A 12979-nucleotide genomic window follows, 5' to 3' on the forward strand; every position below is an offset into this window, starting at 1 on the left:
TTCTTGTTTGATAAAGCATATAATTAAGGTTGGATCAGGTGACCCTGAATCCTCCCTTAGTTATGCTGCAATAGGTCTAGGGTGCTGGGGGATTCCCATGATACATTGAGTGCTTCTACTTCAGTCACCTTTTTCACTCACTATGTATTTATACACCTCTCTGCATTTAATTACATGTTATTATTAATCCCTGTCTCTCTTCCACAGCATGTTTTTGTCATGTCTTCATCTACTCACCCCCAACCTGGCACGGCAGATGGCCGCCCCTCCCTGAACCTGGTTCTGCTGGAGGTTTCTTCATGTTAAAAGGGAGTTTTTCCTTCCCACTCTCACCAAAGCACTTGCTTATAGAGAGTCATATAATTGTTGGGGTTTTCTCTGTTTTCTTTGTATTTTTGTAAGGTTTTTACCTTACAATATAAAGTGCCTTGATTTCTATAGTGCCTTGTGATTCCATCCTGCCTTCCTGTAGGCATGTTTGTCTTTTATTGTCTTATGTACATACAGAGCACCTAAAACTGAAGTAATGCCTATGATAATTGCAAATATGCAGTGATTAGGGAAGTTGTCACGTCATCATAGTGCCAACAGTTTGGCTCCATCCTATAGCTTTTCACTGAGTTCTCACCCTGAATGTTAGAACAAGGTCATGTGTGTTTCTGTTGCTCAGTAATACTGCTATATTACTGTAACAAATGGAGCCTCCACTGAAAGCAGAAGAGTTTATTACAAAACTCGCACAGGCTGTTGATGTATTCAGGGTAGTAAACTCACTTTTCATAGTAGGCTGAGCAATTTTAAGTTTGTTTATCCTATCTGAGCCTCTCTCAAATGACCAAGATCTCCTCCAAAAGGGAGAGCCCAGACACCCCTTGGAGGAAGCTAATTTCTGCCAATCATTCCTTCTGTCCCTACCCACACGTTGGACCATAGATAAGAGTTTGAAGGTGTCTTAACTGCTAAACTGACACCTCCACTTTCAGTTCTCTTGACCACGAAAACCTGGTATAAAATCCACATTACAGCAGGTTACAAAAGTAACTATCCCAGAGCAATCTGGAGGTCACAAGCTAATGAAGACAACAGAAGCACATTATCTGCAAAAAACAAAGATGTTTTTCAACAAAGCCCACCAAATTGGAGACTCCACCATCTGGCTATGTCTAAATATTCTGTTCATAAAAACTATGAATCTGTGACAAAGGGCAGCCCTGGCAGAAACCAACACACACTGGAAATGAATCTAAATTACTGTACTCAATACAAACCAAGCTCTTGCTGCAGTTGTACAGGGACCGAATGGCCAGTAACAACTGGCCAGACATTCCATACTCCCTAAATACCTCACACAGGATGTCCTGAGATATGTAGTCAAATAGATTTTCCAGGTCCACAAAAAGCATGCAGACTGATTGGACAAATTTCTATGCACACTTTAGTAATGAATTGGTGCAATATAATCTAAGCCACCACCAGACCTCCATGCAACATTGCAGAGACATGTCAGCTAGGGTAACCCCACAACATCCAGGGTGAATGTCATCCAGCCCAGCTACCCTACCACGGAGCAGTTGTTCAACTCAATCAGTGACCTCACCTCAAGTGATAAGCGAGTCATCCCCCTCAGCCTCACTCTTCTTCCATACAGAAAACGTGATAGTGGGATTGAGGTATTCCCTAAGTGTTCCTTCCACTGCCTTACCTATGTCCTCAGTTGAGGTCAGTGACATCCCACCACCGCTTTGAGACCAAAAGTCTTGTTCAGTGGTCTAACCAACTCCTCCCACACCCGAGTTTTTGGGTCAGCTACACTCCGCTTGACCTGCTGGTCTGTCAGCTGCTTCTGGAGTCCCACAGGCTAACCAAGCATGATAAGACTTCTTTTTCAACCTGATAGCTCCCTTGAACTTCTGGTTCTGGGATTACTGCCACAACAGGCACCAATGTCCTTGCAGTCACAGCATTTTGCAGTTGCCTCAACAATACAGATGCAGAACATGGTCCACTCAGACTCACTGTCCCCACCCTCCCTCAGAATGCAATTGAAGTCTTGTCAGAGCTGGGAATTGAAGATCTGGAGGACTGGGGCCCCAATGCTTGCTCAATATATGTTTGAGTATCCCATGTCTGGCCAGCATCTTCCCCCGCCACCTGATCCAATTCACCACCAGGTGGTGATCAGTTGACAGCGTAGAAGCTCTTTTTACCCAAGTGTCCAAGACATATGGCCACAGATCTGTTGTCATGTGAACTTATGAACAGCTCAAACATGGTGTTTGTTATGAAACATACAAACTTTGGAAAATATAGGAAAATATATTGGCCCTTACAGCTAGAATACCTATAAATATTTATACTTACTTTTATATATTTACTTTTACTTTTCTATTTGTACTTCTGCTTTACTTTTATATATTTATACTTCTGCATTACATCAACACCTTAGTTAAGTTGTAACTGCAAACCCTTCTGATGTGTACCTCTAGTAATCTAACTATACATGGCTGTTGATGCAGGGACAGTGGCAAAAGGCCACTTGCACATGCTACTTCGTGGCTCTACATAAGTACAAATTAAACTTTAAGGGAGATGTGGGAGCTGTTTGGGGACATCTGTAAATTTAAATCCACGCCGTGCTAATATTCAGTGTGTTATATATTATTTTTTAAAATGATATTTATGTGAGAGCTCGTGATTTACAAGTCGTGATATATACATTTTTGTGAATAATTAAGAATATTAATGAAAAAATGAAGCGAGTAGCTTTTGAACATTGGCATTTCCGAGGCAGATAGTGACCTCTGAAGGCAGCGGGCTCAATCGCCTCAGCTCTCCATTTCAGTCCGGTCTGTTGTGTTTTGCGGGCCGCCGTCCACTCTGACCTCTTAAGACTCTTTGAGAAGAAATGGAAACACCTTGACGTAACTCCCGACACAAACGGCTCTATACCCTGTATTTGAACCCAGAAGAATTATTCATACACTTGTCGATCGTCTCTCTGTCGAAAAGAGCAAAAACGGTGAGTGAATCGTTCTGCTGGTGACCTGAAGATCGAGGCCGTTGTCGCTTGAGTTTTGTGTCCGCTGTTTCATCGTGGCCTCCCGGCTCTCGTGGAACTCGAGTCCGGTGGTTTCCCTTTAGAAGTCCGAGGCCGCATGTATAGTTGGTTGACAAAGCAAGCATAAAATACAGATATAAATGATTTGAATAGTTAAAAAAACATTTTTGGACCAGACGCTTCAGTTGTTAGTAGGGAGAAAGCTTTTTTGTTGTTAAAGTCAGCTTGCTTTTGAAAGCTAACGTGGTGCTAAGGCTATCTAATCGGCTAACATTAGCCGGCTTTCCGGGTTTCGGTACATGAAATTACTTTTATATCGAGCGACAAACAATTGTATGACTTAATTGAAAGCAGCCGAGTCTGAGGTTGGGGGATTATGGAGATTTCTTTAAGTTTTATTTCGTTTTATCGGCCTGAAATCGGCCAATGCTTTACATTAGCGAATCTGGAAGTGAAGCTACTACTCGACTATAAAACTGTATGTACCCAACTGGACAGCTAACTCTAAGGCTTATCGCTTCCAATAACATAGCTGTTCTATATCTCTTAAGTTTGTTTGTGTGAATAGTTTGGCTCCGTATGGCTCGTCAAATAATAAAAATTGCGGTCATACGATTAGCTCTCTCGGATATGGCTGAACGTGTTTGTTTTCCATTAGTCATAACAAAGCTTTCTTTGCCCGACTTTTTTAACATTGCGTAAATATAAAGTATAAAAGTTTGAGTTCAACATGGGAACATTTAAATGTTGATTTCTTGTGTTACTACATCAACATTTATTTTTATATTATTGTTTTGTTTTATTTACCTAATGGTCACTTCTCTTAACAGTTTGCTGTGTAACTGTTATGTGATGTGTAACTTTTATTATGTTGGTGTACTGTAACTGTTTCACCATATTGTGAGCGTGGCAGCTGTTCTGTAGGTTTCAATCATGTCAAGCGAACTTTGCCGAATTACTGAGTAATAAATGTCCATGTTTCAATTGCTGTTTTTCTGGTTTAAGAAATGCTTTATGGAGAGCTTACATTCTTTTAATCTTGTCTCAGGTATCCACTCCTCATTGGAAAAGCTATGTTTCGGCAAGTTGGTTTCAACAAAATCAGTACAGTCTATGCGAAAGTAATTTTTTGTGATTAGATAATTTAACAAAGTTTTACAGGTGTGTGTTCTCCAGTATGTGTTGGTGTTAAATTAGTTTTCTTTTTAGTCTACCCACATTTCCCTAAGAAGCTTTTCCATTTGCCAGATCGCTGTAAGTACAATAAGAATTGGTTCTTAATACTTGCCTGGTTAAATGCTGCCATATTTACCTCTGAAGTTGGATGTCAGAACTGTGAGTGAGGTCACTTCCAAATTGATTGTTTCATTTGTAGTCAGATTTTCTCAGTTTCTAATAGAATTTTCAGCTGGAATACCCCCTCAAGTCTGACTTGCGGTGCATTCCTGAATAAGTTGTAATTCCTGAGTTCTGCGTTGGAAATTGAATTTGGAATACCTATTCGAACACACAGCAACTGCCAAGTTAACAATCCATGGCAGTCCTTAACGTGTGCAGTAGTAAAACTTTTCATATGTGCTACCAGTATTGTGTCTTTGTGACTCACTAATCCTGCAAATGTCTGTGTCCACGTATACTTTTTGGTCAGACAGAAGGAGGAGATGAGATTTCCCCCACCCGAAATGCACTCCCATGCACGTTCTAGGATCCTGACTGTGTGTCACTAGAATTGAATGATGTAAGCAATTGTCCAATGTTGATCGGCTGACAGGTGGGCCAAAATGAAACAGGGAGCAATAGTGGAGTTTACTGGGAACAGGGAAACTGTGAAAGAAACTTTGTGGATAAAAATTAATGCATGAAAAGCGCAGACAGTGGCTGCAGTGGACACATTTCATTTTTCATAACACTTGGTCTTGCTTGAGCTCTTTGAATGTTAGAAATTGGCTCTCATCTGGGACTGGCTGATGGCCACTACCAACAACACAAGCAAGAGTGGCCTACAGACTTCTTGTAGCCCATATTTGTTTATTGCCAGTGATACTTAAATGGCTCTACATAGCTAAGAACCAAACCAAATCCTGTGTTTCCTTGCTTTTTCTGGAGCATGGAGTGGAACATAGGAGCGTCCTGAGTCCCAAAATCAAAGTTTTGATGGTGGCTGATGTTGAGCAAGGCAGCAAATGACATTAATACAGTGTTAATTCAACAGGATAACAGTAATTTGTGTCTAACAGTCTACCAACAACTAGACATAAATAGCAGCAGCCTACCTTACCAACTCTATTTGACCAGCAATGAAAATATGGTGTCAGCTCACCATAAGCACAGCACTAGGGCTGGGCGATATGGCCTAAAATTCATATCGCGATATAATTTGAAGCATGTGCGGTAACGATATAATCATGATATATTCTTTTCTTCTGTGTAACGTATTTTCCACACTATAAGGCACACTTAAAATCTTTTAATTTTCTCAAAAATCGAGAGTGTGCCTTATGTATGAATTCTGGTTGTGCTTACTGACCTCGAACCGATTTTGGCGTGCAGAAATCTGTTAAAAAATGTTTTAATACAACTTTGGTAAGCGCACTGCTTGATGGATTGTCAGAGCATTACGGCTGCCGTAGTGAGGAGCTTCGCGGAGTAATCTGGGTCCAAAACTCCGTCCGTTTCAGGTCCCAAAGTCAAACGGACACTAAGAATTAAAAACGATCTAAATTCTTTCATCTTTAATTAAATCATCAGCATTGCTGCTTTATCGGGTGTAACAATTAAGTTTAACATCCATGCATCCATGAAAACTAAATTTATTAAATTTAACGGAGTTAGAAGTTAACAGGAAGTCAGAACATGGTATGAAATGTTTAGGTGTAGACTAGCGAGCTGACTGAGAGATTTTTGAAACTAATTAAAACGTACAGCTCTGCTACCACTTCCAACATAAATGAAGACAGAAAACTAAACAGCAGTGGCGTTTGCAGGGTTACTGAAGTTGGACTACCTGGTATATAATGTTGTGCTACGTGATTGCTAGTGACACAGCTATGTTAGCATAACATTAGCACAGTGAAGCTGGAGGATGAACGCCAACTTTTTTTCCACTCGATAAAAGTTAACGTGAGGGATTCTGGTGGTCAGGGACAAATGCAATCGCATAGCAGGATGCTGTACACGGGCCAAACTTCAGTCAGGAGAACAACTGAGATTATTCATCCACAATACGAGGTTAGTTACTAATATACTGCAACAACATGGGAATAGAAGAGCTGCGAGAGAATTCAGCATTAATGAATCAATGTTACGGAAGTGGAGGAAGCGCAGTTTTTGGCTTTCCCCATATTTCAAAAGTGCTTCATCTCTTTGCTATGACTGTCGCCCGCCATAATTTGCAGATGATAATGGTTTTAGCCGCTGCGATGCTTTCAACCAAAACAGGCGCAGCTTGACGACATCATCAACGTGCGCTATCGCGATAGAGCGGTATAGTCAAAATCTCTATCGTTGGCCAAATTTATATAGTTTCTATCGTATATCATTTATATCGCCCACCCCTACACAGCACCACCTCATACAAACTAAAATATTTTTTTTTTCAACTGTATAAGACAATTGTTTTATCATTTAAGTAGTATTGCGTATTTTCCTGGGTATCAGTTATCTAGTTGGAAATGTACTATTATGACAAAACTAGCAGGCTCATTTGTGACTTTGAGGCAAGGCATTCGGAAAGCATGCTGTTTAAATGATGTGAGGATTTCGCCTACTTGATTCACCACGCCACATTGGCAGTCTGTCAACAGGTACGGACTGCCAATGTCTACCTGTTGTCATATGGAGGCATTGGCAAAAATATGTGGTTCAGTGAATCTGTGGGCTAATTTTGCTTGTAGTGTTGTTGGTTCTTTGCTATTCTCTGTGGTTTGCTAAAGTTACAACCTATATAGCCCTTTTCCTTTAATACGTACTCGGGTTGGATTGAGATGGCTTGGCACAACTTGACACATTTTTTAGGGTTTTCCAATAGGGTGATAGTACCTGGTACCAGGTACATTTTTAGTACCTACTCGACTAGGGTTTCAAGTGATCCCAAAAATATGACGTGCCCCACCTATTGGCTAGTCGGTCGCATTACTCGATGAGTCACAAGAGCTTTGTCAGCTGTTGCCACACATGCAGTTGATATCAATTGATCAATTCTTACAGGGTGACAGTAGCTGAGCTGTATCCCTCCATGCTGCAGGAAAACTTTGTGAGAGAACTGGAGGTGCAGAGGGAGAGTGGGGGCAGGGCTTTAAGAGTGTTGTGATAGTAGCGTCTGGAAACGCTGACTTTACTGAAGTTATTGTGTTATGGCACATGCCATCGCCAGATCTTCTATATTATAAATTCGAACTATATCTTAAAGCTTTGATATACTAATGGCTGACCTAAAGTCTTGGTTGTTATATATAGTGGATTTCACTATCTAATGTTTTGAAAAGTAACCAATGCTTTTAGACTAAAAAGTGGTTTCTATGAGGCATCCTTCCAATTCTCAGCTACACTCAAAGAGCCTAGACAGACTCCACAGGGTAAGCTTTGGTCATGAACAGGAAGAATAAGAAAGTGTTTTCTATCACACTGTGTAATTCCCAACTTCTGTCTGGACTTGGACAATAGAAACACTATCAGGGGTTAAAAGGTGTTAGAGGGAGGGCCAGCCAAATTCTGTCTTGCTGTGGTTGCCCCATGGTGGTGGTGGGGTTGAGAAGAGGTCAGGATGCACAGGATGCCAGTTGTGATGATTAATCTGTGGATAAGAGGATCTGCATCAGCACAGCCTGTTTATATCCAGACAGTCAAACAAGCAAGCAGACTTCAAATTAGCCACTAATCAACTTAGGGTGCAACCAACAGACTCTCAGCAGGGACTGCTGCATGGTAATGCTTCTGAACAGAGCCTCTGGTTTGAAGACGTATTTAACAATAAAAAAATTCTAACTTGGTATTGAGTTTTGCATTGTCACAGTAAACTTAATGTTTATAGGCTGCTGCTTTCAGTCAGTGGCTGGTAGGAGTATAGTTGCAACAATAGTTAAGATTTCAAAGCCTTAATATAAGTGCTTTGGTAGCTGCCATTTGTTTTTTTTGTTTTTTTGGGAGCCACAAGTGACCGCGAATGAAAGGGTGGAGTGCCAAGTTTATCAAGCTACATCCAGAAACCTATATGGATACAGTGTACAGATACAAGTAGCTGCTGGTGGGTACTAAATAACAGACTAATGAAACTGAAAAGTTTCACTCACCAAAACAGAAGTACAAATGTGGATGGTCTGTACCTCAAAGGTGGCCTTAATATCAGTCAGTCAGTTCCATTTAAAGGCACCAACATCACAAATGCTTTTGAGAGGTCCAGTAAATCAAAGCAGCCACAACTCTGTTATCCAGATGGATGAGTTGTAAAAACATTCAACCTCCCACTTTAGTTATAAAATAGTAAATATATAAATGGATGAAAATATGTGTTGTTGTTGTATTTTTTGGGGGGTGGGGGGTTAATGCTGTAACATGGGACTGACATGGGAGTTGGTGTGGCTGGACCCCAATTTGTGTCCATTAGATGAACTGCAGTTTTTTTTTTTGCCACCTTTACTTTAGCATTGGTTTTCGGCCCGTCTGTTTTTTTAAATGTGGATCAGACAATCATTTTAGTGTGTTTCATGTACAGACAGATGAATGTCAATTGAGCCTTTCTCCTCTGTTCTTCCTGTTTGCAGGTAGAGAGACTTCATGTCCCAGAAATCCCTGTGAACGTCAGCACTTCCTCTTAAGTGTGTTCCCTTTCCCATTCTCTCTCTCTCTGGTTGGTTGGATGAGTCCCAAACAGCGACACAACTGATTGGGTGTTGAGCCAGACCGGGTAGCCAACGGGAAGCTAGGTGAGGCTTTCATTTTGTTTGTTGGTTTTTTGTTTTTAAATTATAATAATTTATTTTACTTCCAGCACACTGATTGCACACAAAGTCCACATAACAGACACCAAAAAACTGATGTAGCTTCAGATCGTATTTCACTTAGTGACATCATTGTCAAGTAAGGAAGCGTTGAAAAATGACGTTACAAATGAATGGCAAATTGATACAAACCCCCAAAGGTGATATACCTGGCAAGTAAGTTTTTTGTTACCCCCCTATTGGTACAAATTAAAACATGATCAGGATCATATAGCTTGGGTAAATTACAGTGAGCTGGCCAACAAAATCACATTTAATAGGAAGTGCAAACACTTTTAATTATATCTAACAATAAATAAACCATACAAATCAGATTTGTTTAAGCATTAGTACAGTAATAGCTTACACGGGGGCTCGGTTAGCTACTTAAATTTAGCTAAATTATGCATCTTTCATCTCTACTTTGATTGCTTGCACATAAATGACAGCTGTGAGTGACAGTAATAAGATTTCTGTATATTTCTGTTGCTTTAGGCTAGCCATCATGGCCGATGTGGACCCAGACACCCTGCTGGAGTGGCTGCAGATGGGTCAGGGTGATGAGCGTGACATGCAACTCATTGCTCTGGAGCAACTCTGCATGCTACTGCTCATGTCAGATAACGTCGACCGCTGCTTTGAGACGTAAGTTTGTGTATTTGTCTCACAAGCATTCAGTTGGTGGTCATGATTTCAGAATTCAGCACTCTCTCTTCCTTACCGTCATCCCTCTCTTATCTGCCAGATGTCCTCCTCGGACATTCCTTCCAGCGCTCTGTAAGATCTTCTTGGATGAGAGTGCTCCAGATAACGTGCTGGAGGTTACAGCCCGAGCAATAACCTACTACCTGGACGTGTCGGCAGAATGTACCCGCAGGATTGTGGGAGTGGATGGGGCCATCAAAGCTCTATGTAATCGACTGGTGGTAGTGGAGTTGAACAACAGGACCAGCAGAGACCTGGCTGAGCAGTGTGTCAAGGTAGGAGACAACTGACTATAAGAGAGAGGCCGATTTCATTTGTCTGATCTGTTTCTTGTCTTATGGTGGTTGTTGACAGCTTTTAAACATAAGCCAAAAGCCTCAGTCCAGCTTGCTTTGCTGGGCTTTCAAATAAATCCTCAAAATTGGAACGTACTTCCTTATATAAGAGGAAGTCTTGTGATCTGACATGACATCTGTCACACATTGAAAGTCCATATGTGAAAGAAAGTTGTATACATAGTTGCTTGTGTAATATAGTAATGTATTAACATTTGGAACAATCATTGAAGTCAGTTAATTTCTCAGAAAAAGTGGACTCTGTAACTGACCAGATCACACCTCCTCACTTCACCACTAAAATCTTGTATCAAGACATGAATTGACTGAAAGTATATGTTCTGTTATAGTTCTAACACACTACCCTGGCTCATCAGAACAAGGGTAATATCAGTCGTATGCAGCTGATCCCACTGCTGTACAGGAGAACCAGACATGATGCACAGCATGTGCTGTTACATATGTCTTGATTAAACTTGATTATTGCTGTTGCAGCAGTTGATGAAATAGTTACAACCTTTAATCTATTGAACTAAATTACAGTTTCATGTTTTCCTACTGGGCTGACTGTCAACACGCTCTTCAGTGTCTCCAGCTGTTTCCTGCACACAATTGTCACAGATTTTCTCAAAGCATTGGGCTGTGTGGCACGCATGTGATTTTTACACTTTAAGCAGTATGATAGTGGAGCAGGTAAAATTTGTGGAAAATAATAATACTAATACAAAAAAGTCAAATACTTGAGTATTTAAAACCTCAGAGGGGTTTAGTTTCTTTTTTTTTTTTTCTTTTCCCTCAATGGAGTCTAATCAGAGAGGAGGGCATCTCCCTGATCTGTTGCTGTGTTATTGTCCTGAACAGAAAGCTAACACATGAGATGAACTTTTGATCAGCTCAGGCTGCTTCTCTGTTTGGGTGGGGTTCTTTGGGGTTTGGAGACAGAGCTATGCCATAGACATGAGATCACAACAATGTGCTGCCAGATGTTTATTAATTATTTTCCCAAACAGTGGTGTTTATTCAGGCCTTACTTTGTCACCAGTCTGATGTGTTAGATCAGACTTGTGCTAGAGGCCCAGAGGGGTTCTTTATCCACTAGATTTTCTGTTTTTCTGTCATTTGATCCTGTTATTTTCAATTTTTCAAAATTTTGTTTTTGATCTTCTGAGAAAAGGTGGAAATATCAATTAGTGAGGATGATGGGAGATCAGTCTCTATGTTGAGTGCTTTAAATAAATCATTGACTCACCCAATAATGTTATCTAATGGCATAGTTTGGAGAAGTCTGTGATTCAGGTACACCAAGATTTGGAGTTACATATTCCTTCTAGAGATTAAGTTTGAACATATGTTTTCGTGTTTCTCCAGGTGCTGGAGTTGATCTGTACCAGAGAGTCTGGCGCAGTGTTTGAGGCAGGCGGGCTGAACTGTGTGCTGAGTTTCATCCGAGACAGTGGGCACCTTGTTCATAAAGACACTCTGCACTCAGCCATGGCTGTTGTGTCCCGCCTTTGCAGCAAAATGGAGCCCCAGGACTCTTCTCTGGAGACCTGTGTGGAGTCTCTGTCTAGCCTCCTCAAACACGAAGACCACCAGGTAAATATAGAACAGGGGTTGCATCCAGTTAATGCACTTTTCTGATTACAAATACATGGTATGAAAGAGACTTTGAAATAGTTGCTGCCCTCCCTTCTTATTTGTGTTATTTGCCACTTTTCCTAAACTGAGGGTGGTCATAAAAGGGGTGGAGCTAAAACTGCTTCTTTCTGCTATATGAAGGGGGTGCACCAAGTATTGAGATAACTGAAGTTTCAGAGTTTGGATTGTCTCTTTCTCTATGAATAGATATTACAATGAAAGATTAGGTTTTTGTTCTCTCCTAATGCTGTAACAACTCCTAGCTTCAACACAGAGACTATAGCTTTGTGCCTCTGAGAAAAATGATTTAAAGAAAGAAGTAGTGGGACTTTTAGAACTAATTAAATTATAATGTTTTGTTTAAAAGGTACTGTGTTGGAACATTAATAACTCGAATTTCCTTTTAGAAGCTCATTAAAGAGGGAAAATTGTGAAAAGCATTGCTAGATCTTTAATCTTGTTCAGGCTGAATATGCTGTAACTCAAAACTCTCCTCTCCTGCAGGTGTCAGACGGTGCTTTGCGCTGCTTTGCCTCACTGGCTGACCGGTTCACACGTCGTGGTGTAGACCCTGCCCCTTTAGCCAAACATGGCTTGACAGAGGAGCTGCTGTCCCGCATGGCGGCTGCTGGAGGCACAGTGTCAGGCCCCACCTCTTCCTGCAAGCCAGGCCGGCCTTCAGCAGGTGCAGGCCCCTCGGCTTCTGACTCGAAATTGAGCAACCAGGTGTCTACCATTGTCAGCCTGCTGTCAACACTCTGCAGGGGGTCTCCGCTAGTGACACATGTAGGTCAAAACACCTTGAATGAAGATGTATTTATTACTTTATTAAGTAAGAAGTCTGATCAACATTAAATGTTCTCTTTCTGGGTGTCCAGGACTTGTTGCGTTCAGCACTGCCCGATTCGATGGAGTCAGCGCTGGGAGGAGATGAGCGCTGTGTACTGGACACCATGCGGCTGGTTGACCTCCTGCTGGTGCTCCTGTTTGAGGGGCGAAAAGCGCTGCCAAAGTCCACAGCAGGGTCGACGGGCAGGATCCCAGGGCTGCGACGTCTGGACAGTTCTGGGGAGAGATCACACCGACAGCTCATCGACTGTATCCGTAGCAAGGACACAGATGCTCTCATCGATGCCATTGACACTGGAGGTGATGATGCAAACTAATAAATATTACAGAAGCCATGAGTCTGAGTGTTGATAGTTTGGAAAAATTTCATCACACTTCCTTTTAACTTTGTAATCATATCAGCTAGACTGTTATATATT

The 12979-nt window shown here is 41.3% G+C and overlaps 1 protein-coding gene across 2 annotated transcripts in view; it reads left to right on the forward strand.

Annotated features, from left to right (window-relative positions):
- The first annotated feature begins 2820 nt into the window (after positions 1-2820).
- The window catches only part of hectd1 (HECT domain containing 1), a 45333-nt gene continuing 35174 nt past the window's right edge, over positions 2821-12979 (forward strand). For both annotated transcript variants that reach the window (XM_084914896.1, XM_084914897.1), the window contains exons 1-7: positions 2821-3019; positions 8818-8979; positions 9529-9678; positions 9779-10013; positions 11442-11669; positions 12216-12497; positions 12590-12860. In XM_084914896.1, coding sequence (XP_084771022.1) covers positions 9539-9678; positions 9779-10013; positions 11442-11669; positions 12216-12497; positions 12590-12860 — 1156 coding nt within the window. In that variant the 5' untranslated portion in view covers positions 2821-3019; positions 8818-8979; positions 9529-9538. The remainder of the gene's footprint in view (positions 3020-8817; positions 8980-9528; positions 9679-9778; positions 10014-11441; positions 11670-12215; positions 12498-12589; positions 12861-12979) is intronic.

Source organism: Perissodus microlepis, chromosome 19 (genome assembly GCF_051167445.1).
Source record: "Perissodus microlepis isolate ML-2025 ecotype Zambia chromosome 19, ASM5116744v1, whole genome shotgun sequence".
Classification (NCBI taxonomy): Eukaryota; Metazoa; Chordata; class Actinopteri; order Cichliformes; family Cichlidae; genus Perissodus; species Perissodus microlepis.